General features: G+C 62.3%; 6 protein-coding genes across 6 annotated transcripts in view; 4 read left to right on the plus strand and 2 right to left on the minus strand.

Moving 5' to 3' along the window:
* Nucleotides 1-267: 267 nt before the first annotated feature.
* RHTO_01248 (proteasome activator subunit 4) lies at nucleotides 268-7696 on the minus strand (the record flags this gene model as incomplete). The annotated part of the gene is made up of 20 exons (XM_016414931.1): nucleotides 268-275; nucleotides 334-582; nucleotides 640-909; nucleotides 969-1122; nucleotides 1195-1775; nucleotides 1833-1970; nucleotides 2028-2178; nucleotides 2236-2802; nucleotides 2859-3217; nucleotides 3283-3342; nucleotides 3403-3988; nucleotides 4045-4262; nucleotides 4320-4494; nucleotides 4564-4887; nucleotides 4951-6152; nucleotides 6209-6937; nucleotides 6994-7089; nucleotides 7145-7161; nucleotides 7227-7551; nucleotide 7696. Coding segments are annotated over 20 exons (6210 nt in total).
* A 602-nt stretch (nucleotides 7697-8298) lies between these two features.
* On the minus strand, nucleotides 8299-10490 carry RHTO_01249 (vacuolar protein sorting-associated protein VPS4; the record flags this gene model as incomplete). Its single annotated transcript, XM_016414932.1, has 10 exons — nucleotides 8299-8300; nucleotides 8384-8487; nucleotides 8631-8767; nucleotides 8840-9059; nucleotides 9135-9365; nucleotides 9452-9725; nucleotides 9793-10020; nucleotides 10123-10157; nucleotides 10218-10384; nucleotides 10464-10490. Coding segments are annotated over 10 exons (1425 nt in total).
* Nucleotides 10491-11149: 659 nt separating this feature from the next.
* RHTO_01250 (DNA repair protein rad8) lies at nucleotides 11150-19352 on the plus strand (the record flags this gene model as incomplete). Its single annotated transcript, XM_016414933.1, has 12 exons — nucleotides 11150-11550; nucleotides 11625-11690; nucleotides 11754-11830; nucleotides 11898-12083; nucleotides 12160-12594; nucleotides 12655-15662; nucleotides 15723-16009; nucleotides 16067-16236; nucleotides 16295-17600; nucleotides 17670-18183; nucleotides 18247-18504; nucleotides 18567-19352. The coding sequence occupies 12 exons, from the start codon at nucleotides 11150-11152 to the stop codon at nucleotides 19350-19352; spliced, it is 7494 nt and encodes a 2497-aa protein (XP_016273154.1).
* A 207-nt stretch (nucleotides 19353-19559) lies between these two features.
* Nucleotides 19560-21847, plus strand: RHTO_01251 (ATP-dependent rna helicase has1; the record flags this gene model as incomplete). Its single annotated transcript, XM_016414934.1, has 6 exons — nucleotides 19560-20160; nucleotides 20226-20425; nucleotides 20487-20604; nucleotides 20662-20963; nucleotides 21028-21348; nucleotides 21419-21847. 6 exons carry the CDS (start codon nucleotides 19560-19562, stop codon nucleotides 21845-21847), a joined length of 1971 nt encoding a protein of 656 aa, XP_016273155.1.
* A 651-nt stretch (nucleotides 21848-22498) lies between these two features.
* Nucleotides 22499-24799, plus strand: RHTO_01252 (C-22 sterol desaturase; the record flags this gene model as incomplete). The annotated part of the gene is made up of 11 exons (XM_016414935.1): nucleotides 22499-22711; nucleotides 22821-22878; nucleotides 22949-22976; nucleotides 23040-23051; nucleotides 23134-23237; nucleotides 23296-23380; nucleotides 23437-23885; nucleotides 23964-24250; nucleotides 24314-24449; nucleotides 24545-24669; nucleotides 24752-24799. The coding sequence occupies 11 exons, from the start codon at nucleotides 22499-22501 to the stop codon at nucleotides 24797-24799; spliced, it is 1545 nt and encodes a 514-aa protein (XP_016273156.1).
* Nucleotides 24800-25451: 652 nt separating this feature from the next.
* RHTO_01253 (uncharacterized protein) overlaps nucleotides 25452-25553 on the plus strand; it is a gene marked incomplete at both ends in the record, with an annotated part of 2595 nt that continues 2493 nt past the window's right edge. The window contains one exon of the mRNA XM_016414936.1: nucleotides 25452-25521. Within this exon, the coding sequence (XP_016273157.1) occupies nucleotides 25452-25521 (70 nt within the window). The remainder of the gene's footprint in view (nucleotides 25522-25553) is intronic.

The following is a 25553-nucleotide window of genomic DNA, read 5'->3' on the forward strand; positions in this document are numbered from 1 at the left end:
CATATCTGTCGCTCGTTCGCAGTCTCTACCCCGCAAGACCGCTCCTCCTTGTTGCTTCGTACTTTTCTGTCAGATGCTGTATACCTCTGTCAACGCATGGACGTTTTGCTCGCTCTGCCAAGTCTCGCCCGAGCATCTGCAGGTCTGCGTGCCGACTTCGTTCCGAGTTACAACAGGTGTGCGGGTACAAGGAGGTGCAGAGTGCGGGAAGGCGAGAAATAGGATTGCGAGAACTGCGAGCGTGCGACGATTGCGTGCTGGACAGGGTCATGCGTCTGCAGGCGACACGACGGTCAGCGAGGCGACTTGAGCGAGACGATGAGGTGAATGTACAGTAGGAGCCGTGGCCAAGGAGGTCGTGCAGGTCGGCGAGTTGCTCCGCCGTGAAGGCCTTCTGGTCCGTCTCCCACGAGTCCTGGTGGGTTCGCTTGAAATCGGCCAGCGTCGTGCGGACTGTCGTTGAGAGGGGAGGCGGCGACGCCGCGTGCTTCGACATGCATTCGATGAGGATGGACGGGATGAACGGCGGGACTTCGTAGGGGAAGGCCTTGATGAGCGAGGAGACGCCGAGGACGGCCGAGTCTGCGGCAATAAACCTGTCAGCTGAGACGGAAGGCGACCAAGGAGTTCGCAACAAACGAGCTGTGACGAGGGCGTCTTGGTAGCCAGCGACTTCGTTGCCTTGCGCATCTCGCCGCTTCGGGATCTTCGTCGAGCGGAGGGTCTTCATGAAGCGACTGATGAGCGAGACAATGGCGCTGCGCTGCGAGCAGCGAATGATGCCGGACAGGGTCGAGGCCGCCGCCTCGCGAACCTCGATCTTCGGGTCGCGAAGCAGGTCGCAGAGCTGGTCCATCAGCTCGGTGATTATGCCGTCGCTCAGGAAAAAGAGGTGATGGTAGTAGAAAACTGCAGACGAAGTTCGGTTAGCGAGGTCGGGCATGAGCCAGGCGGCGGGCGAGACACACCTTGCAGCGGAAGGAGGACGTCGAGGCGGACACGCCAGCTCGGCGAGTCCCGTAGAAGCGAGATGAACTGCTTCATGAGAGGCGCGACGAGGTGTTGAGGGAACTGAAGGGCGGCGCACGCGAGGAGGACGCGGCCGGCCATGCGGCTCAGTTCCTGCGGAGGAAGGCGACAGTCAGCTTGATTGGGACGCCTTTCTGCCGACGAGAATCTGTAAGCGGGGCGCACCTGGTTGTCGGTGCTCTCCTGCATGCGGAAGAATTCCGGAAGGAGCTTCGTGATGAACGGGAAAGCCGAGCTGGTCCGGACCTCGCTGATGCTGCCCCAAATCCAGGTAAGCACCGTCATGCTCGCCTTGTCGTACGTCGACGTTCCCTCGCTGGCGGGCCTGCGCTCGGCTCGCCATTCGGTCAAGCGGCGGCCGATGTCGTCGATACGCGCCTCGTACTTGTCATCGACGGCGACGAGGCTTCGGATGGCCCGGTCGTCGTAAACGCGCTGCGAGTCGCGGATAAACTGCTCGACCGATCCGTAGGACGGGAAGAGGAGCTGCTCGCAGAGCGTGCGGAGGTTGTCGGCGACGGCGCCGCGGACCTCCTGGTACGGGTGGGCGATGTTGGCGAGGTACATTTCGATGTATCCGTTGGCCCACGGCGTGAAGTGCCAGCCGAGCGCCTTCATTGCCGTGCCGACGAGGTCCTGCTTTTTGGAGACATTGAACGCCTCGGACGACTCCTCGTCGATCTTGAGCGAGGTAATGTACTCGACGAGCGGCTTGTTGCGGCGCGGGTCGCGGGCGTTGAGGATGTCTGAGCAGACAGAGAAAAATCAGCTTCGCTACGAGTGGAGTAAGGGCGGGCACGCACACTCGGCACACATCTCCCAGGCCGTCTGCGTCTCGGGAGTCACGTTCTTCTCGAAGATGGATGGAAGCTTCGGGCCGAGCCAGTCCCACAGCATGCGCTGCTTCCTGAGCGACCAGTGCTTGCTGCCGCGGATCATACCTGCGATAAAGGTCCGTCAGACGCGGACCGCAAGATGTGCGAGGATGCCAAACTCACCACCAACGAGTTCGCCGGCCGCGCGCTGCTTGTGACGGTTCGCCGGGTCCGCAAGGAGGTCGTCGACGGCCGGAAGAACCCACTGGCACGGCGCGTCCTCAAACACCTGGAAGATGGACTTGATGAGCATGCAGACGTCGGCGGCGAGGTACTGCAAAATGCGAGACGAATCAGCGACGGCCGGCATATAGGGAGCGAGCACACGCACGTCGATGCTCTTCTCCATGGCGAGGTGGCCGACGAAGGTGTCCCACCACGACGGCTGCAAAACGATGGCCCGAAGCTGGTCGAGCGCTTCCTGCGACGAGTGATCCCAGTCGAACACGGAGCCTTCCTCCGGCGGAACTTCGTAATAGTCGATCGAGTCGCCCCAGACGAGCCAGCCGCCGGTGTTGCCCTTGTCGACGAGCTTGGTGTCCTTGGAGAGCGGTTCCGTGAAGCTCGCGATGAATTTCGCGGTGAAGTCGGGCGGCAACGGGCGCTCGAGCTCGACCTTGCGTCGGAGCGGATTCGACGTCTTCTGGAGGAGGAGGCACTCGTCGGACCCGCTGCAGGTCGTGCGCAGCTTGATGAAGTGGAGAATCTTCGTGAGCGCGAGCATCGAGTGCGTGCGCTGGTTCGGAAGCTCCGACACGAGCTGCTGCGCCATGTAGCTCGCGATTGTCGTTCGCTGAGGCTGGTCCCGACGGATGAACGCGCGCAAGAGTCGGGTGCAAGTGAGCTTGTACCGCCAATGCGTGTTCGGGTCGTTGGCGAGGCGCAAGAGCTCGGGAATCTGCGCGCCGACTCGTCAGTATGTCTTCGGCAAGGCGGGTGGGCGTTTCGCCGTACCAGCTGGTCGTAAGCCGCATTCTTCTGTGCCGTGCGCCCCTGGACCTTCTGCGCAACACGCTCGACGAGATCCTGGTCCTCGACGATCGAGATCATCTCCTCAACGCTGTCCGCCGCCTGCTGAAGCGATTCGGACTCGACCGTGTTCTTGAGAGTAGACGGCTCGCCGGTGCGAATGATAAAGTCGTGCGTGACGCTACGGACCAGGTTCTGGACCGACGGTCGCTCCTGATGCTGGCAGCCAAGGATGGCGAGAAGGTACGGAGTCCACAGCCGACTGTCGAGGATGGCGAAATTTTGTGGCGCCTTCGAGCCGAGGACGTACAGCGCACCCTTCATGACGTCGTGGTCCGTGCCGGCTGGCGAGGCAGAGCGGTGTCAGCGAGACTCGGCAAAGCGCCAAGTCGGGACGACCTCGACATACGCTTGAGCGCGTCGAAGAGACGGGGGTAGATGAGCGTCCTTGTGCCGTCAAAGTAGTGGACTGCGGCCGGAGGGGGAGTCAGCAACCGAATGATGCAAGTTGAGAGCAAGCTCGACGCACTCATCGAGTCGAGCCCCTTCTGAGCCGACTTGCGGACCTGGAGGTAGACGCTGAGCGAGAGCTCGCAGAGGTCGTGGATGAGGAGGTCGTCGAGCTTCGATCGCTTGCGGTAGAAGCTGTTGATGCGGAGGCGGGAGGCGTGATAGAGGCTCGCTCGTCGGACCCAGACGAAACGCGGGAACTCCTTCTGGTTCCGTGTGACGCGCGAGACGTTCAAAGCGAACTCATAGCTCTTCTTGACGGTGCTGTGGTGGTTCGAGTCGGTCGGGTAGTCGAGTTCGAGCGTGCGAATTGTTGCGACGACCATCTTGATGCAGTCGATCGTGTCCTGCTGCTGCGAGACCTTCAACGTCTGCACGGCGTTGTGGAGGAATTCGCCTGCGCGCGTGCGAATGTCGGCAACGAAGGCGTGGCGAGGGTCGTTTGCGTCGCTGAGGGGAAGGCCGATGTTGCAGCGAGGAAGGTGGTCGATGAACTCGGGAACCTCGTCGCCCGCATCGCTTGCGGGTTCGCCGAGGTCTTTCGGCGGGCCGAGCAGGACGAAGCTGGGGATGCCGGACAGAGAGGCCCGCAGGATGTTGCAGAACTGCCGGAAGGACGTGTCAGTCCATTTGCAGTCGCGGCGTAGGGAACGCAACATACGCGGCAGAAGTCGTTCACCCACTGCAAGCTGAGGAGCTTGTCGTCCTCCTTCGCTTCTGCGAGGAGCGCGTCGAGCTTGTCCATAATCGGGACGACGATGTCGCGGAGAAGTTCGACCGCAAAGTCGATCTCTTCCTGCGTCGATACGTGCCACTCGACTTTGACGTCCTTGACCTTGTAGAGCCGACCCCAGGTCTCGTGCGAGCGCTTGCGGAACTCTGCGAGGAACGGCAATGTCAGCGCGCGCTTGCTTCGCCGTGGGAACTCCAGCTCACCTTCGCTTCGCCAGTCATCGGCGTTAACCGAGCGGTAGTCTCGCACCCAGGTGTTTGTGAGCGTCATAAGCAAGATCGAGAGGACCCGCGCCGTCGTGGTGTAGCTGGTCTCGCTCTTGGCGTGCTCGACGAGGAACTGGACGAGGGACTTGACCTCGGCCTTGTAGCGGAGGATCTGCGAAGAGGAGGCGAAGGTCAGCTCGCACTCACACTCCGTCAGTTAGAGAGACAGAAGTCGACGCACGTTTTCGCCCGAATTTGTCACGCACGCCGTCAGGAGGCCGATCCACCAATGCAGCGTTGCGTCGCTCTCGATGGGATTATTCGTCCTTGTCGAGCGCGTACTGCCCGACCCGCTCTCCATCTCCTGCCGGATCTTCATGTCGCAGAGCCGGAAGAACTTGGCGAGCGTCTTCTTCGAGTCGGAGCGGGCGAAGCACGAGACGAGCTGCGAGGTTGCGCGGGCCGAGTTGGTGCGCACGTTGTTCGAGACTTCGTTGAAGACGATGTCGAGCGCGAGGTCGAACATGTGCGGCGAGAGCTGGGCGCAGACAAAGTCGCAGGCGGCCTGATACGGAACTCATGTCAGTGGAGCGCAAAGGCGTATGTAGTAGCGGGATGCCCGACTCACGATGAGCGTCTGGGTCATCTGGTCCTCCATCTTGCCGCCGTTCCGATTGCCCTTTCCAGGCTCCGGCAAGGCTTCAAAGACAGCCATGACGCCCCGGACAAAGTTCGACACCCAGTCCGGGAAGCCCGCTGTCATCGTTCTCAGCGCCTCGTCCTCCTCGCGCTTCGAAAGCTTGACGCCATCGCCGTTCCCGTCCTCGTCCAGCGCGATCGTCGGCACCTCGGACGCCGTCGCGACCGTGTCGAGCGACATGCCGTACTCGCCCTCCCCGTCGAGCTGCAGCTCCGGGCGGGTCAAGTCGTCGATGACGACCTGCGAGCACGACTGGATTACGAACATGGCGGTGGAGATGGTCTTGATCGGGTCGTTGACGTCGAGGCCGGGCAAGCAGAGTTCGAGGAGCGGAATGAGGTTCTTCGCGCCGGCGGGATAGTTGGAGCGGGAGATCATTGGCGGGGAGACGGTGGAGAGAGCGGTGATGCAGGCGGTCGTGCGGTGGGTCTCCGTCAGGGTTTCGAGACTTGGGTACACTCGCTCGAGGAGAGGAGGGATGACGAGATCCGGCTCGAGCAGCGCCATCGTCTTGAGCGCCGCCTGCGCATTCGAGATCGTGATCGGGTCGCGCGAGAACATCGAAAGAAGGGCGACGGTCCGCATCGTCTTGACGAACTCGCGGCGGATCTCGGGCGTGAGGCGCCACTCGCTCGGTGTGCGGCAGTCGCTCCGCTGCTCCTCCGTCCACCGCTTGAGGAACTCCCACGTCACGTTCTGAAGGAAGCGGCCGAGCAAGGGCGCCCATTTGCCATAGTTCGAGGGGTGGAAGTAGCCTTCGGTCGCCTGGATGAGCTTCGCGAGCGCATCGAGCGCCTTCGAGCCACCAAGGTACGAGCGCTCCTTCTTTTCGCCGAACACTGCGCCGAGCAGGCCGTTCGGGCCGTCCATCGCAGGCGCCTTCGCTCCTCGTGTCGGCGAATTGCTGCGTGAGCCGCTGCGAGACGGCGCCTTTGAGCCGAACGGGGTCGAGCCGGAAGGTCGTGCGTCGGCGGCCATCGAGTAGACGATGACGGCGGCGAAGGAGCCAAGCTTCTCGGTCGGCCGCTTCATCGTGAGCGCGACTCCGTGAGCGGCGCTGTCCTGCGTCGCAAAGTCGGATGCCGCGACTCCGGACGCACCAGCCTTCGTACCGCCGCCGACAGGAACGCCTGCAAAACTGGATGTCAGTGAAAGGACGACGTCTCCAGTAACGCTCGAAACGCACCCATCGCCCGCAAGCACTTGGTCATGATGAAGGCGAACTGCTGCTCGGTGAAGATGCCGACATCCTTGCGGATTCCGCGCCATTTGGGCAGGGCAGGCGACCCTCCAGGCGTTGTCATGCCATCCTGCATTCCGAAGATGTACGCCGGGATGCCCGTCTTGCGGTGACTGTACGTGTGCTCCTCGAGCAAGTCCTCGACCCTGGGCTTCTCCTCGACGTACTCGCCTGCGTCCTTGGCCATCTGCCGCAGCTCGTCGACGATGTCTGGGTGCGAGACGCGCGGGTCGACGTGAAGCACTGCGAGGCGTTCGACAAAGTCGAGCCACTGCTCGTCGTAAATCTCAGAGCTGAACGCCTCCCACAGCTTGAAGACGGCGGGGAGGTAGTACTGCGGGTGTGAGGTCGGGAGGAAGTGGGTGCAGAAAGCTTGCGAGGCGATGATCGAGTTGAGTTGCGGGTTCAGGCGGGGAAGGAAGGCGGCGAGCATGGCGGGGATCTCGTGAGGCGGGAAGAAGCGCTGCGAGTACTCGACGAGCGAGAGGAGCGTTGTCGAGACGTTCGTCACGCCCGTTTTGCGCTGCTTCGGGAAGAGCTCCTTCTCGAGAACGGCGTAGAGCTGCCGCCAGGGAAGCTGCAGGTCGGAGATGTCGATCCGCTTCTTCGGCTCGAGGAGCGAGATGGCCATGTTGACGGCCAGGTCAACGAGGCGGGCGTCCATGCCGGGAAGAACTGTGGGGCTCATATCTCAGCATCTCACAGAGAAAAGCAAAGCGGATGATACTCACGGGACAGCTCGAAGTACATCTTCGCCAACTTTGCCCGCAAGTCGCGCTTCATCGGGTACTTGAGCGACATCCAGCACTCGAGGCGGTGGTTCCATTCTGTGCGGGCCATTAATCAGCGACAAACACGCATAGGTGGGCTCGCTGGACGCACGAACGAAGCCAACGTCGCTGCAAGGAGGAGAAGCAAGGGTCAGCAACCGCTCCTGCCCTTCAAACAGCAAGACCGCACGCACTAGTCCTTCGCCCTGACGCAGTCAATCAACCTTCTGACAATCTCCTCCAACTTGCGGTCCATCTCTTCAAGCGACTCCGTCTCGTACGGGAGCGACTCGGGATAATCGAGCTGTTCCCTCCTGGGCTTCTCCTTCGGCCTGACAAGCCTCCTCCGCTTCTTCGGCTGGGGCGAGAGCGACTTTCGACCGAGTGCATCGAACGGGTTTGCGCGCTCAAAGGCTGGGGAGGGAGTGCCGGGGAGGATCAGTTCCTCGTCAATGTCGTCGTCGAACTCGTCGAAGGGTTCTTGCTCGGGCGAGTCAACCTGAATCGCATCATCTTCCACTGTGGGAACGCAAAGAAGCAAGCAGGTCAGCTGCCTGTCGAGCATCGGTCCAGGTTCGTCGTCCCCACACGAGCGAGCGAGAGAAGCCCGTCGCAGCGTGCAGTCCAGCCAGCAGACCACGCAAGCGATCAAGATGGACGCACTGTCGTCTGGCGGCTCAGCGAATCTGCCGCGAGAGCTGTGCCAACTGTCGTCGAGGAAGGGTGAGATCATCAGGCGAGAAAGGGTTGTGAAGGAGAGAAAGCGCACTGTGCAGGCTTGTGCGGTGCTCGAAGTGGGGAAGGGGCCTCGTCAGCGCTTACGCGAGGCCGCGTGGGTCGAAGTTGGCGCGTGAGAAGCGAGGGCGGCCGCGCAAGCTGTTCTCGAAGTCCCGCTCGAGGGGGCAGCGCGCTCGCTCGCGGTTTGGTGGACTCTGGCTTGCTTGTGGCGTAGTGTATAGCTCACAGCGAGACTTGCGCACTGCCGCCAGAGCAAACGAAGCCGTGGAAGCGTCGCTCGCCTCTTTTCCTCGAGCAAGCACGCACGCCTCGCCTCAACTCTGCTTCGATAGCCGCAGAAGATCGCTGGAATGGTATGACGACAGTTGCCAACAGGCTGGGAAGCAATACAGAAAGGAGAGAAGGGCGAATGAGGGCGAAGGCGAGGCGGAGAAGGGCAGGGTGAGGCGAGTCGAGATGCGGTCCGAAGTCGGGTCAGCCTGGACGCGCATCTGCTGCTGCATAAACGGGCGCTGAAGCATTGCAAGATCCTGCGGGAGTCGTCCGGCCGTCAGCCACAGGCCCTGCAAAGCTTGGGAAGTTTCGTTCAAGGCAAGCGTTCGGCGGCACTCACATTCGCTCCCGCCCTCCTGCGCAAAGACCAAATGCTGCTTGATGTCCTCCTGCGTGACGGTCGGCTTGGCGGACTGGACGGCGCGGACAAAGTCGTTGTAGGTCCTGCGAAGTCGCGGGGGAGGGAGTAAGCGCCAATTTCCGTGCCTTCGCTGGGATCCACAACAGTGGGGACGCTACGCAAGTAGGTGTGTACATGCACTGATGATCGCTGCATCGGTACGGAAGAGAGGAACAACCCAACTCACAAAGGCGGTTCGAGCAACTCGTCGCTGTTGACGTCGTTCCAGGTCATCTCCTTCGCGCCCTTGTCGCCAGGCGAGCAAGGCGTGAGTTTCCGCACTGTTTGTGAGGAACCGTCTTCTGCTTCGACTGGTACGGGGACCTGTGTACCGAGATCATCCGCAAGGATCAGTCGCCAATTCTCGCGAGGAGAGAGTTGGGAACGCGGACGCACCTCTTTGAAATGCGTCGCACTCAACACCTTCCTCACAGGCTGCATCAACGCGTCCCTCACGACGACGGCCAGATCCGAACCCGAGTAACCGTCCGTCATCTCGGCCAACTTGCGGTAGTCTGCCTGTGAGAGATGGCAAGGGGTCGTGCCGATGTTGAGGTGGAACATCTTGACGCGTGCGGCGGGGTCGGGGAGGGGGATGTAGATGCGTTTTTCGAATCTGCGTGCGAGGGGACGAGGCGTGTCAGCGGCGACTCGTCACACTCCGATTGGCTCGAATTAGAGCGCAACGTACCGTCGCTTGATAGCCACATCCAGCGCCCACGGGATATTCGTCGCACCGAGCACCAACACACCCGACTGGTCGTTCCCAACCCCGTTCATCTGGACGAGAAACTCGGTCTTGATTCGCCGCGAGGCTTCGGACTCGCCTTCCCCTCGTGTTCCGCAGAGAGAGTCGATCTCGTCGATGAAGATGATGGAGGGGGCGTGTTCGCGCGCCATGGCGAAGAGCTGCTTGACGAGCCTGTGCGACAGTACGACTCGATCCGTCAGTCCCGGTTGGGAGTGAGGCGGTCCCAGAAAAGACAGAGGGAACCATGCTCGACGCACCGCTCACTCTCACCCATCCACTTGCTGACCAAATCCGACGAACTAACACTAAAGAACGTGCTCTTCGCCTCCGTCGCGACTGCCTTGGCGAGGAAACTCTTTCCCGTTCCCGGCGGCCCGTAGAGGAGGATTCCGCGCCAGGGCGTGCGTTTGCCGGTGAAGAGGTGGGGGAACTTGATGGGGAGGATGACGGCTTCTTTGAGGGATTCTTTGGCTTGTTCGAGACCGGCGACGTCTTCCCATCGCACGTTGGGCGTTTCGGAGAGGATGGCGCCTGTGCGACAGCTGATTAGTTCCATCCGAGACATCTCGCAGAAGAAGCGAGAGACGAATGGACGCACTGGACAACCCGTCCCTCAATTTCTTCGTATCGGCATCATCGTCGTCCCCCGTTCCCTTCTTCGCCTGCGCCCCACCTCCCCCTCCACTAATCGCCTTCCCACCGCCCTGCGAATCAGCCTTGGCTTTCGCCTCGGACGCCTGGATGTGGTCTTTGAGCTTCTCGGCGCGCTCGAGGTACTCTTCGACTTTGGAGCGGATCAGGTCCTTGAGTTTCGGGTTCTTCTCGTCTGTGCGAGGCGAGGGGACGGAACAGGGTCAGCGAGGAAAGGCAAGAGGATTGATTGCCTCAGCAAGAGACCCATGAGGAGACCGTCTCCCCGAGCACGCACACTTGTACGCCATATTGAAGTAGTCGAGCGAGTTCCTGGTTGCCCAACGATCCTCATTAGCTTCACGCAGGTGAAGGAGAGCATAGTGGACGCACTTGTACAGCTTGAACGCCTCGTTCCATTCCTGCTTGACATCCGCATCGATCGCCTGCTTGACGATCTCGCACGCCTTCTGCTCCGTTGCGATCCCATTCCCGCAGTTGATCGGTTGTTCGGAGGGCGTAGGAAGAGAGGAGGAGGAGAAGGAGCGAGGGTCAGTGAACTGGATGACGAGCAAGACGCGAGCAACGGCGCGCGGCGCAGGCTGAGCGAGCGTGTGAAGTAGCAAGGTGTTGACTGACGTCTAGGAAGTTTGAGTTGTTGCTCATCGTGCGAGAGCGGTGAGCGAGTGTGGGTTGACCTCGCGGCGGTGCGGAGGCGACGAGGACGAGGTCCCGCTTACACTCGAGTAAGTCGGTGGATGGGTGTAGCGTGTGTGTGAGTAGTTTATGAGTCTGGCTGTGCTGCACCGGAAGCAGTCTGAGCAACTTGAGGAGGTGGTCGAGGTGGAAGTCGTCCTCTTATCCTCCTCACCTTACCTGGTCAAGTGAGTTCTACTTTGTAAGGGTGTTCTACTCTAGCACTGCACACTCTCTAGAACACAAGCCAGCGTGTCCAGCAGCTCCCCCTGTCACCGCCGAACGCGTCTTCTTTCACGGCGCGACTTCTTCTCCGCCGGCAACGCTCTCGCTCTCACACTCGCCCGTTTCGGTTTGACAGCGCGGACCGTCTCGGGGAGACAGCTTGCACGCTCACGGCCAGCGCGCGAACCTCGCACGCGCTTCGGCGCCCTCCCGCGCGTGCTTCTCCACCCTCGCTCTCGACGCGACTCGCTCTCGACCCACGCCGCACATCGTAGCGCCAGACAGGCCGCACTCTCGACGCAGAAACGGTAGACGCGACTAGCTTCCCCGTCTGAGCCCGCCCAACCTCCGGAACCCGTTCCCCTCGACCTACTCTCCTTCCGCCAACCCTACTCCCGCACGCCATGGCGCCCCGAGGCAAGAAGCGCGCCGCGTCCGTCGACTCGGACGACGTCGACTCGGGCGGCAGGACCGGCACGGGCGGCCGGTCCGACAACCTCCTCAACCTCTCCCTCCCCCCGATGCACAAACTCGAAGACATCTTCTCACACATCGTCGAGCGCAACGCCGAGAAGCTCTCCAAGGTCATGTCGAACCTCGGACGACCCCTGCGCGTCGCGACTATGTGTTCGGGAACCGAGTCGCCTATCCTCGCCCTCCGCCTCATGTTCCGCGCTCTGGAGGCGCAGAAGGGCATCAAGGCCGAGGTCGACCACATCTTCTCGGCAGAGATCGAGCCGTTCAAGCAGGCCTACATCGAACGCAACTTTGCCCCGCCCCTCCTCTTCCGCGACGTGACCGAGCTGTGCGTTCGCTTCCTTCTCCTTGGAGATTCAAGAACTTGGACCTGATCTCCCTCGCTCGATCCGCCGCTCGCAGCCCGAATGACCAAGCTCGCACGGCATACGGAGCGTTCGCCGACGTCCCAGGCAACGCCGACATGCTGTGCGTCCCTTCCACCCGTTCTGCATGTCTGTACACGCTCCTGACTTTGCTAATCTCCCGCAGTGTCGCCGGCACGTCCTGCATCGACTACTCGAACCTCAACAACATCAAGAAAGGCATCACGGACGGCGGAGAGTCCGGTTCGTCCTTTCCCTTCTCCTCGACCTTCCCAAAACCCGCTCACATCGCTCGCTCACTCGCTCGCAGGCCGCACCTTCTTCGGCATGTACCGCTGGGTCGACAAACACCGACCCAAGATCGTCATCCTCGAGAACGTCTGCACGGCGCCTTGGGGCGACATGGTCAAGAACTTCGCAGAGATCAACTACTCGGCAGAGTTTTGCAGGCTCGACACGAAGAAGTATTATATCCCGCACACGAGGACGCGCGTTTGTGAGTTGCCGTTCAAACCCTCGGTCGGAACTTGTAGGAGGAGAAGCTGATGAGGAGGATTGAACTCGTCCCGCAGACCTCATCGCGTTCCCGAAGGAGATCTCCAAGTCGTCCGACGCGTTCGGCGGCGCCGGCACTCTCGCAGCCAAGTGGAAAGAGCTGATGAAGATCAACGAGCGTCCTGCCTCTTCTCCCGCCGAAGCGTTCCTCCTCCACTCGGACGACCCACGCACCCACCGCGCGCGCCAGGAACTCTCGCACCAGCGTATCAGCGCCGATGGCAAGAAGCGCGATACGGTCGATTGGGGACGGTGCGAAGTCCGACACTCGGTTGCGAGGCAGAAGGAGAAGTTGGGCCAGAGGAGGCCCCTCACGGATTGGCAGGACAATGGGGGGAAACCGACGTTGCCCGACGGAGCGTGGCAGGATTGGGCCGAGGCGCAGACGGAGCGTGTGCTCGACTTGATGGACATCTCGTACCTCCGCCAGGCCAAGCTCGGCGTCGACATCAGTGCGTCCCCGTCTCCCTCTTCCCGCATGACCGCGCCGAGTTGACGAGTATGGCGAGCAGACTACAAGTCGGCGATTTGGAACCTCTCGCAAAACGTCGACCGCACGACGACCTCGAAGCTGTTCGGCATCACCCCCTGCCTGACGCCCAACATGATCCCCTACCTTACCGACCGCGGCGGACCCGTCGTCGGACTCGAGGCGCTCGCGCTCCAGGGATTGCCCATCGATGAGTTGCTCCTCACGCGTGAGAGCACCGATCAGTTGGCGGATTTGGCGGGCAACGCTATGTCCAGTACGGTTGTTGGGACGGCGATGTTGAGTGCGCTCCTCCTTGCTGGCGACAAGCTTGACAAGGTTGAGAAGAAGAGTGAGGAGGAGGATGAGGACGAGGAGGACGAAGAGGGCGACAAGGTGATGCGCCCGAAGAAGAAGGAGGACAAGCCCGAGCCGACGGAGGAAGAGCTCGAGGCGCGCTTCCGCGGCGCCGACCGACTCGCCGAACACCCCGTCGACCTCGCCTCGTTCAAGCCCTCGCCCGCAGACCTGCTCGACCGCGCGCACCGCAGCGCACGCAAGTGCACCTGCGAAGGACCCGAAGACGTCTCGGAGCACAAGATCTACACCTGCCAAGGCTGCGGTCACTCGTCGTGCGAGGCGCACAAGGGCAAGCCCGAGCACCGCTTTGTCGCCGAGACGGTCGACCGCGAGTCGCCGGCCAAGTTTGCGGCCGACTTGCGCGACCTCCTCCCCATGCGCTTTACGGTCCCCGGCTTTGAGCGCGACGCGATGGCCAAGCTCGTCGAGGACACGGAGAAGAAGGGCGCCAAGACCGACAAGGCTGTCGTCGAGCGCTACCTCGATGTCATCGACGAGGCGCTCAAGGGCGCCGAGTTTCACTTCCACCACCTCACCCGCCGCGACTTCTGGACGGCCGTCTATGGCTCGGAGCGCGCTCGCCTCGAGCTCTTCTTCGGTCAGACGCACATCGAGTGGCGCATCTTCGTCACCGCTCCCGCCGAGCTCGGCACGCTCAACCCGCTCCGCCAGCGCTTCGAGCAGCCCATCGCGCGCCTCAAGGTTCCCCCCGGCCAGACGGACCTCTTCGACGGCTCGTGGTCGCTCAACGTCCCGCTCGTCGGTTCGGCAAACAAGGTCGAGATGCAGTTCTCGTTCGACGAGGGCGACGATGCCGAGTCGAAGAACAAGTCGTGGCGCGCCCGTCTCGAGCTCGAGGACTTCCTTGAGGAGAAGAGTCCCCGCCGCATCAAGATGTCGCTCAAGGGCAGCGGCAAGGACGTGATCGACCGCCAGATTGACGGCGAGTACGAGCGCGAGGACAAGTGCGGCACCGCGACGCACGCCCTTTACCGCCGCGTCGATGTGAAGGACAACGACGAGCCTCTCTACTTCTTCTTCGACCCGTCGCCTTACCTCGAGAACATCCACGACCGCTTCGTCTTTGCCGAGACTTGCCTCCGCGTCACCGGCACTCGCGCGCTCCTCGCCTCGCTCCAGCCGTCCTGGCGTCTCAACCCCTTCCACACGACCGGCGGCGGAAAGGACGAGACGCCCAAGGTCGTCAGCGACGAGGTCGACCCCGAGCCGTCCATCGACATCCCGACGACCTGGATGGTGCTCGAGCAGGCCAAGATCGCGCCCGGCGGTGCCGACGTCAACGAGACGAGCAAGTTCTCGACGATCCAGACCGGCTTCGAGCTCTCCGTCTCGACTGGGCAGTGCTCGCAGGCCGAGACGCTCCTCACCGCGACGGTCCCGCTCGCCAAGTCTCCCTCGCCCGTCTGGGCGACTGAAAAGTGGCACGAAGTCGATCTCCAGCACCAGGGCGCCGAGGTCTTCTCCAAGCTCGGATGGATGCTCTCGCGCATCCCCAACTGGCAGGCCCTCCAGGAGTGGCAGTCGGTCGCAACGGGCAGCATCCCCAACCATACCTGCGCACGTTGTGCGCCCGTCATGCCCTCGATCCAGTGGATCAAGCTGCTCAGTCTCCGCGGCGGGAAGAAGGAGGCCTGGTCGCCCAGCGTTATCGCGCGTGAAGACGGACAAGAGGCCGCCCGCTACGAGAACGCTCTCAAGGACCGCCCGTCGCCCATCATCATCCACACGCGCCACGTCGGCAGCGACTTGCAGCTCAAGATCGGTCTCAACGCTGCCAGTCTCGCCCACCGCGCGCTCTCCCAGCTCCCCGCCGCGTCCCTCAAGCACTTCTCGCCCGCCGCACCCAAAGTCGAATGGCGTCTTTTGACGTCCGTCAGCACCGACCTCGGTAACGAGTCGTCGCCCGTCTTCGAGCTCACGAGCAACCGCAACAACCCCGAGGCGGCAAACCCCGAGGACTGGAACCCCAAGTGCAAGCTCCGCCCGGAGCAGCTCCGCTCGCTCTGGTGGATGATCGAGCAGGAGGCGAACCCGAAGCCTTGGGTCGAGGAGGAAGTCGCCGAGGCGCTTCTTCCTCAGCTTGGCTGGTACGCCGAGGCCAAGGCGACTCGCGAGGTCGAGATCCGCGGTGGTGTCGTCGCTGACGCCGTCGGGTACGGCAAGACGGCCATCACGCTCGCCCTCATCGCGTCGCGCCAGGAGGTGGACGGAGATCTCCCCGAAGAGACGGACCGCGTGCCGATCAAGGCGACGCTCATCGTCGTCCCCAAGCACCTCGTCAACCAGTGGAAAGACGAGGTCAAGAAGTTCACGAAGCCGGCTCTCAGCGTCATCACGATCCAGAGTCAGACCGACCTGAAGAAGTACACGATCAAGCAGTTCCAGGAGGTCGACATCGTGATTGTCGCCGAGTCGCTTTTCACGTCGGGCCCCTACTGGTGCGCTCTCGCCGACTTTGCCGCCAGCAAGCGCGACATCCGCTACGACGCCAAGGCTGGCCGCTACTTCCGCCACGCCGTGGACGAGGCGATGGAGGCGATGGGCGACCAGGTCAGGCGCATCCGCATGAAGGGCGCCTCGGCAGCCCACGTCGCGCTGGACAAGGCTCGCAAGGCCCGCGACGTTGACTTCGAGAGCGAGACGTTCATTCCCGAAAGCCGGCACAAGGCTGTAAGTGTTGCCGTCCCTCCGGCGATCTGACGATTCGCGCTGACCTTCTCTCATCTGCAGAACGCCAAGGCAAAGGGCAAGGCGAAGCCGCTGCCCTCTGTCAAGGACGTCAAGTTCACTCGCTCTGCGAACGTGGGCGACGATGACTGGGGTTTCCGTCAAGCGGGCCAGAACTGGACGAAACTCAAGGCCCCGCCGCTCTCGTTCTTCTCGTGGGCTCGCGTCGTCCTCGACGAGTTCAGCTACACCGATGGCTCGCCGCTGGTCGGCATCCACTCGTGCCGCGGCCGCGCTCGCTGGATTCTGTCGGGAACGCCGCCCATGCGTGACTTCTCCGAAATCAAGTCGTGCGTTTGTCGTCTCTCCCGGCCCGCTCGACACGAGCTGATTAACCCTCTCCCCAGGATCTCGAACCTCCTCAACATTCACCTCGGTATCGACGACGACACCGAGGGCGTCGCCGACATGGTCAAGGTCCGCACGAAGGACGCGACGGCCGCCGAGAAGTTCCGCTCCTACGTCGACGTCAGGACGAAGAACTGGCATATCCGTCGCAACAAGGTCGCGCAGCGATGTGAGTGGTCCTCTGAGCGTCGTGGTCAGTGCTTGACTGACGGCCCGTTCTCTCGCAGTCCTCGACCAGTTTGCCCGCCAGAACAAGGCCGAGATCGACGAGATCCCTATCGAGACGGAGCTCGTCGGCGTCCGCCTCCCCGGCGCCGAGATGGCCATCTACCGCGAACTCGAGCACCACCTGTACTCGATCGACCCGAACCTCGCCAAACTCGCCAAGATCAACATCGATAAGCAGTCCGACCGCGACAAGCGTCTCCGCGAGGCGCTCGGACAGAGCAAGACGCCCGAAGAGGCGCTCCTCAAGCGCTGCTCGCACTTCTCGCTCGACCTCGACGAGGACAAGCTCAAGGGCGAGCACGCTCCCGATGTCTGCGACTTCATCGCCGAGCTCCGCCAGGAGCAGCTCGAGGACTGCAAGGAGCAGGTCAAGCAGCAGATCCTCGCATCGGCGTACATGCACCGCCGAGCCCTCGCCAAGGACTTCTACGACTTCCTCGAGAACCCGACGTTCCACTTTGCGCAGTGGGTCTCGAGGCTCTTCAAGGACGGCTTCGGCGACGAGGACGCCGACAAGTGCCTGCGGGAACTGGCCGAAGCCGTCGGCTGCGACAGCGAAGGCATCGGTAAGGCGCCGGACAACGCGAAGCCCCTGCCCAAGTACATCGCCCGCTTCATGAACGAGAAGGACAAGAAGGAGAAGGGGTTCGACGCGACAGAATGGGCCATCGAGCAGACCGTCGTCATCCGCGACTCGGTCGTCACCCTCAACAAGCTCGCGAGGGAACTCGTCGGCCGCTTCCGCTCAGCTCGCTACTTCGACACCGTCCGCACCGTCCTCCGCACGACTGAGGACGACAAGGCCGCCGAGAAGGACACGCTCGCAATCCTCTCGTGCTGCGGCCACCACGGCAAGCTCGCCGATGTCGAGGAGAACGCCCGCTGGAACAAGTGCATCCACCCGGGCTGCGGCGCGCTCGTCCAGAAGCTCAACATCCTCACGGCCGAGTCGCTCGGCACGGACCGCGACTCGGGCCACTTTGGCTACAAGCTCGAGACGCTCGTCACGCTCATCCAGCAGACGCCGGAGGACGACCGCGTCCTCGTCTTTGTTCAGTTTGACGACTTGTTCGACAAGGTTCACGAGGCGCTCAGCGTCTACAAGATTCCGACGACGATCCTACAGGGCACATCGGTCCAGCAATCCAACCTGCTCACGGCCTTCCAGAAGAAGTCGGCCAACGGCGCAAAGGTCCTCCTCCTCCGCGCGACCGACTCGTCGTCGTCCGGCGCGAACCTCACCATCGCCAATTGGGCGTTCTTCGTCTCGCCTCTCCTCACTGACTCGAAGGCCAAGTACAAAGCGTGCGTTCGGCAACCTCTTGCCTCGTCCTCCTTCTGCGACTAACTCCGTTCCTTGGCTTCCGGACGCAGCCTCGCGACGCAGGCGATCGGTCGTATCCACCGCTACGGCCAGCTCAAGACCGCTCGGGTCGTCCACCTCCTCACGCATGCGACGCTTGACGTCCCAACCTTCTCAGAGCGCAACGACTGCGACGTCGACGAGGTGATGAAGACCCAGCCTACCCAGCGGGGCGAAATCGTGAACCCTTTGCGCTCGAAGGAGGGCAAGTGGGAGAGGAAGGGGAGGGCGCCTGCTACGAAGAAGGGGGGTGCGAAGAAGGCTAAGAAGGAGGAGAGTGAGGTGGAGGCGGTTGGGAGCGATGGAGACGCCAAGAGCAGCGATGAGTCGGATGGCGAGATGCTGCGCCAGGTCAAGAAGGCGGCGGCGAGGAAGGTCAAGCCTGTCCCGGCCAAGAAGGGCAAGGCGAAGCCTGTCGTCATCTCGGATGACGAAGAGGTCGAGGCGAACGAGAGTGAGGAGGACGAGGAGGAAGACGAGATGAGCCTCGAGGAGGACACGGAGAGCGAGGACGAGCGGCCCAAGGTGCGTTCGCGTCTCGTCTCGTTTGTGACAGCTCCGGCTTCTAACGCTCATCATCGCCTACAGAAACGCTCGCGCGTCGAGAAGAAGCGCAAGGACGAAGACGACTTCTCCGCCTCGGACGACGATTCCGATGCTCCTCCACGCCGCGCCGCCCCGCCCAAAAAGCTACCGCGTCGCATGGCGAGTGCTGGCAAGCCTCTTGTCCTCGACTCGAGCTCCGAGGAGGAGGAGGAGGAGGAGGAGGAGAAGGTCGTTGTGTCGGCGAAGAACAAGGGGAAGGGCAAGGCTAAGGCGCCTGAGCCGAAGAAGGCGGTCAGCAAGGTGCGTCTCCCGATCGTCTCCATGATTTTCAAGCTTGTCGCTGACTCGCCGTGCGCCTGCAGAAGCGCCGCATCGCCGACTCGGACGAGGACGAATCGGAGGACGAACCGCCCTCCAAGCGCGCCTCGACGAGCAAAGCTCCTGCCGCCTCGACCTCCTCCAAGCCCAAGTCGAAGCCGTCGTCGCCCGCCCAGCCGGCGTTCAAGAAGGCCCGCTCGTCCTTCATCGGCGTCGTGATCGAGTCGCCAAAGAGGAAGCAGTCGACGCTGGGACGGTTCTTTGGGAAGAAGCCGGCTGAGAAGGCTGCGGAGCCTGCTGCGCCGGTCGCTAAGAAGGAGACGAAGCAGAAGGAGAAGGGGGAGGAGATGGAGAAGAAGGTTGAGGCGATGCAGCTGGACGACGACAGCGACGACGAGCGCGAGACGACGCCTAGCCCGGTCAAGGTCAAGCCCGCCTCGTCGTCGTCGAAGGAGAAGGAGGCTGCGACGCCCGAGCCGCAGGACGACTCGCCTAGCAAGGAGCGTCAGGTCTCGCCCGAGCCGGAGAAGGAGAAGGAGGCGTCTCCCGCTGTTGCGGAGGAGGCGAAGGCCAAGTCGCCATCCCCTGCGCCTGCGCCGGTCGCCGACGCCCAGGAAGACGACGCCGCGTCGTCGCCTCGTTCTGCTTCGGCCGACAAGGAGGACTCGCGCTCGTCTGCCGCGTCGTCGACCGGCGCCGGCATCGACACGGCTCTCACGACACCGGCTTCTGAGCTGCAGCGTCAGCTCGGTGACAAGGCGTCGGTCGGACCTATCGACGAGGCGGAGGAGGAGGCTGCGGCGATGGAGGTCGAGGAGACGGCCGCCTGAGCGGTGGGTCGCGTTCGCTTGACGGTGTGATCAAGGGTTGTCGTTTGGGTATCTGTGCAGTCCGTCATTGTACGCAATAGAGTGTTCATACCACACAAACCGAGTCTCGCTTGAACATTTGGATGTCGTCGACTTCGCCTCGAGCTCAAGCCGCGAAGGTCCGCTTCATCTCTCGACTTCACTCTCGCACAACTCGCTAAAGAGGCCATGTCTGCTGTCGCTGCACCCGTGGCGAGCACGTCGGCTGCCACCATCGAGGCAAAGAAGCGCAAACGCAAGCGCACCCACAAGAAGAGCGCCGCCGCTTCGACAACCGACTCGAACGCTCCCGCTCCCGCCACGCCCGCTCAGCCGGCAGAAGAGGACGTCGAGCCGTTGATTGAGCCCGAGTTTGAGCCTGCGGCGGAGGAGGAGGACGCTGGAAAGAAGGGCAAGGGCGCAAAGAAGCGCAAGGACGACGGACGAGGCGATGCGGGTCCCGCGTTCGAGGTCGAGCACGAGGGGCAGGCGGACGGGACACAGTCAGGCGACGCAGCATCAGATGCGCTTGCGCTCATGACCGGAGCGAAGGTGGCGCCCGAGCCCAAGTCGCGGGCATTCTCGTCGCTCGACTTGAGCGAGGGAACGAGGAAGGCGATCGAGGGCATGGGGTTCAAGGAGATGACCGAGGTGCAGGCGAGGACTATCCCGCCTCTGCTTGCGGGCAAGGACGTCCTCGGTGCGGCAAAGACGGGCTCGGGAAAGACGCTCGCCTTCCTCATCCCCGCCATCGAGATGCTCCACCGGCTCAAGTTCAAGCCGCGGAACGGTTCGTCCTCTTACTCTATGTCTTCTTCCCTTACCATCCGTGCTGACGTTGATTTCGACTCGTAGGAACGGGCGCCATCGTCGTCACCCCAACCCGCGAGCTCGCCCTTCAGATCTTCGGTGTTGCCAAAGAGCTATGCGAGCACCATAATCAGACTTTCGCCATTGTCATGGGCGGTGCGAACCGCAAGGCCGAGGCGGAGAAGCTCGCGAAGGGCGTCAACCTGCTCATTGCGACGCCTGGACGATTGCTTGATCACCTGCAGGTGCGCTCAACGTTCCTTTCCACGTGCGATACATGTTGACTGACGTAACTTGCGTGCGCAGAACACGAAGGGCTTCGTCTTCAGCAACCTCCGCGCGCTCATCATCGACGAGGCGGACCGCATCCTCGAGATTGGGTTCGAGGACGAGATGAGGCAGATTGTCGCGCTCCTGCCTAAAGGTGCGTCGCAAGTGCACCTGTGAATCCGACGAAACTGACGAGTTCTGGGGTCCGCAGAGAACCGCCAGTCAATGCTCTTCTCCGCCACCCAGACGACCAAGGTTACCGACCTCGCTCGTGTCTCCCTCCGCCCCGGCCCGCTCTACATCAACGTCGACACGAAGAGCGAGACCTCGACCGCGAACAACCTCGAGCAAGGCTACGTCGTGTGCGACTCGGACAAGCGGTTCCTCCTCCTCTTTACCTTCCTCCGCAAGAACCTCAAGAAGAAGGTCATTGTGTTCTTCTCGAGCTGCAAGAGCGTGCAGTACCATGGAGAACTGCTCAACTACATTGACGTGCCCGTCCTCGACCTCCACGTGCGTTTCCGCCCTTCCCCTCTCACCACGCTCGAGTCGCTGACGCTGTGTCGCGCCGTCGCAGGGCAAGCAAAAGCAACAAAAGCGCACCAACACCTTCTTCGAGTTCTGCAACGCCCCCACCGGCATCCTCCTCTGCACCGACGTCGCCGCTCGCGGCCTCGACATCCCCAAAGTCGACTGGATCATCCAGTTCGACCCGCCCGACGACCCTCGCGACTACATCCACCGCGTCGGACGCACTGCGCGCGCGGGCAAGCAGGGGAAGAGCTTGTTGTTCCTCTTGCCGAGCGAGTTGGGATTCCTCAGGTTCTTGAAGGTCGCCAAGGTCCCGCTCAACGAGTACAGCTTCCCGAACGACAAGATTGCCAACGTGCAGGGTCAGGTGCGTCGCTCGTCCTCTTCATCTCCTCGGCGGTCCTCGCAAGGCTGACTTGGGTTCATCGTTCGCACAGCTCGAGAAGCTCATCGCCAAGAACTACTACCTCCACCAATCCGCGCGCGACGGTTTCCGCGCCTATATCCAATCCTACGCCTCGTACTCTCTCAAAACCATCTTTGACGTGACCCAACTCGACCTCGCGAAAGTCGCCAAAGCGTTCGGCTTCTCGACTCCGCCGGCGGTCAACATCAATGTTGGACGGAGCGCGAAGGGGAAGAAGAGGAAGGATCATCCGAAGGCTGGGGAGTCGAGTGAGGAGGAGAATGAGAGTGAGGAGGAGGACGAGAATGAGCGCGAGAGGAGGGCGAAGATGGCGCGTCGCGGGGGGAGCAACCAGGCGAAGCGTCGCGAGGTCGAGGGGAAGAAGGCTGAGAAGGATTTTTATCGTGAGCCGGGGAGGGAGAAGCTGAAGAACGCAGGGGGGACGCAGTGGAGTCGGTAGTCGACGGTGAGAAGGTGGCTTTCTCTCTTCGGTTCTCTCGCGTTCCCTCTGTTGTCCTTTAGCACCCAGCACTCGTTGTGTAACGCCTTCTGTCGCTGCATCTCGCATCTTCATGTCACCGCGGCTCGGTAGGCGAGGAAGAGAAGCCGGCGGGAGCGCAAGCGACAACCGCTCTGGGCGCCGAGAGAGCCAGTAAGGGAGCAGGGTGTCTGCCTCGTCCGGCCTGAGTAAGAAGCAGGATCGCTGGTCAGGTCGAGCACGTTAAGAAGCGGCGGCGAGTCGAGGAGGAGCAGGTCGCCGGCGTCGTCTCCGATGGCTCTCGGTGTGCGTCGGACACCCTTCAAGATTCTTCGCCACGCCCCTTAGACCCTCGAAACGCGTCCCAGCAGCGTAGGCGGTGTGAGCGAGCGCGAGGTGATGAGCTGAGCGCAGAGAACAGCGTCGGCAAGCGTCGCCCTCGCCCCGGTTCGCCCGGACGCTGTTCAGATGAGGACAGTGCAGTCGTACGAGTCTGAAGCGAGCACCCGGACTTGCCCGGCTGGTGTGCCGTGCGTGGACGGCGGGTGAGGCCACCTCGCTCGTTCGCTCTCTTTGTTGTCCAACTTGCGCTCGCGCTCTCTCGCTCGCTCTGCTGCTTCGTTGACCGCGACAATGCCGTCGCAGTACGTCTCGGCGCCAGCTTCCACCCCGTCCGCGCTCGGCGACGCCATCGAGCGCCTCACCGGCGGCAAGCTCGAGCTCCCTCAGTTCACGCCGACCACGGTCGCGACATCGCTCGTCGCGGTCGTCGTGACGCTGCTGATCGCAGAGCAGGCGCTATGGAGGAGCAGGAAGAGGCATCTCCCTGGCAAGAACTTCCAGATCGTGAGTCGCCGCCGCCGTTGTCCTCGTCGCGCCCCGACTTGCCGAGATGGCGCCCGACGCAGCGCACACATCGACCGAGGCTGACCTGGCGCGCGTATGCGATCCACAGCCCGTCATTGGACAGTTTGCCGAGTCGCTGAACCCGACGATGGAGGCGTACAAGCGATGTAGGCCCGCGTCCTTCTCGCGAGCGCACCCCGAGGTCAAACAAGCTGAACTTGGCCATCGCACACGCAGCATGGGCCACGCCGCTCGCTTCCGTCTCGTGAGTGCACTTCCAACAGTCTGCATCTCGGACTGAAGCTGATCAGACGCGTTTACCTGGCAGCGTGTTCAACATGTCCGTCCACCTCGCTTCTTCCCCTCCCTTCGGATTCTCCGGCTTCTTGTACGCGTTCTTAACTCCGCTTGCCGTGCGACAGCTTCATCGTCATTGCCTCGACGACCGACTATGCTCGCAAGATCCTCAACTCGTCCTCCGCAACCGAGCCTTGCCTCGTTCGCTCGGCAAAGCAGATCCTCCTGCGTGCGTAGCGGCGTCTTTCCTCGCTCTTCGGGTCTCATGCTGACGCTCTTTCGCACAGCTGAGAACTGGGTCTTCCTGAACGGCAAGGTCCACAACGAGTACCGCAAGGGCTTGAACGTCCTCTTCACGCCCAAGGCCCTCGAGTGCGTACACCTTGGTCACGCAAACCCCGCATTTGCTGACACGTCCATGTCCACAGGATTTACCTCCGCGTGCAGGACCAGATCTACCGCAAGTTCTTCAACTCGTGGCTTGCCGACTCGACTCCCGGTTTCCAGCCCTACCAGATGAAGTTCCGCGACCTCAACATGATGACCTCTCTCCGCGTCTTCTGCGGCTCGTACATCTCCGAGACGGGCGCCCAGGAGATCTCCGACAAGTACTGGCTCATCACCCAGGCTCTCGAACTCGTCAACTTCCCCTTCGCCTTCCCCGGCACCAAGGTCTGGAACGCATGCAAGGCGCGCGAGGTCGCCGTCAAGCACCTCTCAAAGGCTGCGGCGGACTCGAAGGCGGCGATGAAGGCTGGAAAGGAGGCGGATTGCTTGCTTGATGCGTGGGTCGAGCAGATCATTGCCGGCAAGGTCCGCGAGTACTCGGACAAGGAGATGGCGCTCGTGTTGCTTTCGTTCATCTTTGCCTCGCAAGGTGCGCATCGGGTCTCTCTCTGTCGGTGAGCTTCCGCTGTGGCAGACGAAGCTGACTAAGGCAATACCCGATGCGCAGACGCCATGTCGTCCTCAATCACCTTCGCCTTCCAGCTCCTCGCCGACCACCCCGCCGTCCTCGCCAAGATCCGCGAAGAGCAGTCCCGCGTCCGTGCGGGCGACCTCGACTCTCCTATGTCGCTCGCCTGGCTCGAGCAGATGCCCTACACCAACGCCGTCACCAAGGAGGTCCTTCGCTACCGCCCGCCGGTCATCATGGTTCCGTACCTCGCGAAGAAGGATTTCCCTATCAACGACGAGTACACGGTCCCGAAGGGAACGATGATCATCCCTTCGTTCTGGAACGTGCGTCCCGCCTTCTTCCCCTTCCCCTCTCTCTACTGAGGCTGACGAGATGGTCGATTGCAGTCCCTTCACGACCCCGAGGTCTACCCCGACCCCGAGGACTTCATCCCCGAGCGCTGGATGCCGGGAGGTGCGAACGCCGATGGAGGAGACTCGAAGAACTGGCTTGTGTTTGGTGCCGGCGCGCACAAGTGCATCGGTGCGTCTCGCTGCCCTCGCGGGCGCGGACGCGTTCGCCTCACAGGCGTGGGTCGGAGAGTCGACGACTGACGCATTCCCTGCTCCCGTTCGTAGGCCAGAACTACGTCTACATGCACATGTCGGCCGTCATCGGCTCGGCTGCGATGCTCATGGACTGGGAGCACGAGCGCACGCCTGAGAGCGACGAGATTCAGATCATCGCAACCCTCTTCCCCAAGGTGCGTTCCACTAGCGGTCTCGCAGCGCTGCCTGCATACATCGCTCGATGAGATGCTGACGTCTGATGTTGGACCCGTGCAGGACGGCTGCCGCCTCAAGTTCTCCCGCCGCGAGCAGCAGGACCTCTAAACGGCCTGTCCCTCTTCGCTCCTTCGCCTCCGATCGTTTCCTCCCAGCATTTCCGCGCATCTATGTCGTTCACCCACCCTCGTCTCGTCTCGTCTCGCTCGTCTCGCCTCGCTTATTCAGTGCCCGCCTTAATTCGCCCCCGCCCCGCCGCCTCGCCTCGTCTCGGCGGAGTTTCGTGACTTATTCCCTGCGGTCGGAATACCTCGCTAGATGGTTGGAATGGTAGAACGGAGGCCGAGCAGTGGGGGCGAGGGACGGGGCGCGAGGGAGGGAGAGGTATAGAATCTGGTTATCTTCTTGGTTGAATGTCAGTTTGAGTTCACACTTCGCCTGGTCCCCTCGAGGCGGGCGGTTGCCTTCAGAGGACTGTTCTGGACTGTATGCGCGCGTCGATTCTGCCTCCCTCGTCGACAACGAGTCGCTGCCGAGTGGCTGACCTTCCCAAACTCGCCTCGTCATCTACGTTTGACGCTCTCCCCGTGCACGGCTCTGCTTGTAGTGTCGCCAGAGCGAACATACGCGCTCGCCGCTCCGGTCGACGAGACCAGCTGCGCAGCTGCGTACGAGGTGATCTCCCTCGTCCTCCGCCTCTCTCCCTCCTCTTCTTCTTTCCTCTCGCTCTTCTCCCATAGCTTCGGAGACGACCCTTCGCATGCTCCTCTACGCTGTTCTCGCAACACTCCTCACCTGCTCCGGCATCGTCTCCGCTGCTCCGGCGCCAGGTCCGTCCCCCCCCCCCCCCCCCCCCCCCCCC

The sequence above is a fragment of the Rhodotorula toruloides genome (genome assembly GCF_000320785.1).
Source record: "Rhodotorula toruloides NP11 unplaced genomic scaffold Scaffold12, whole genome shotgun sequence".
Classification (NCBI taxonomy): domain Eukaryota; kingdom Fungi; phylum Basidiomycota; class Microbotryomycetes; order Sporidiobolales; family Sporidiobolaceae; genus Rhodotorula; species Rhodotorula toruloides.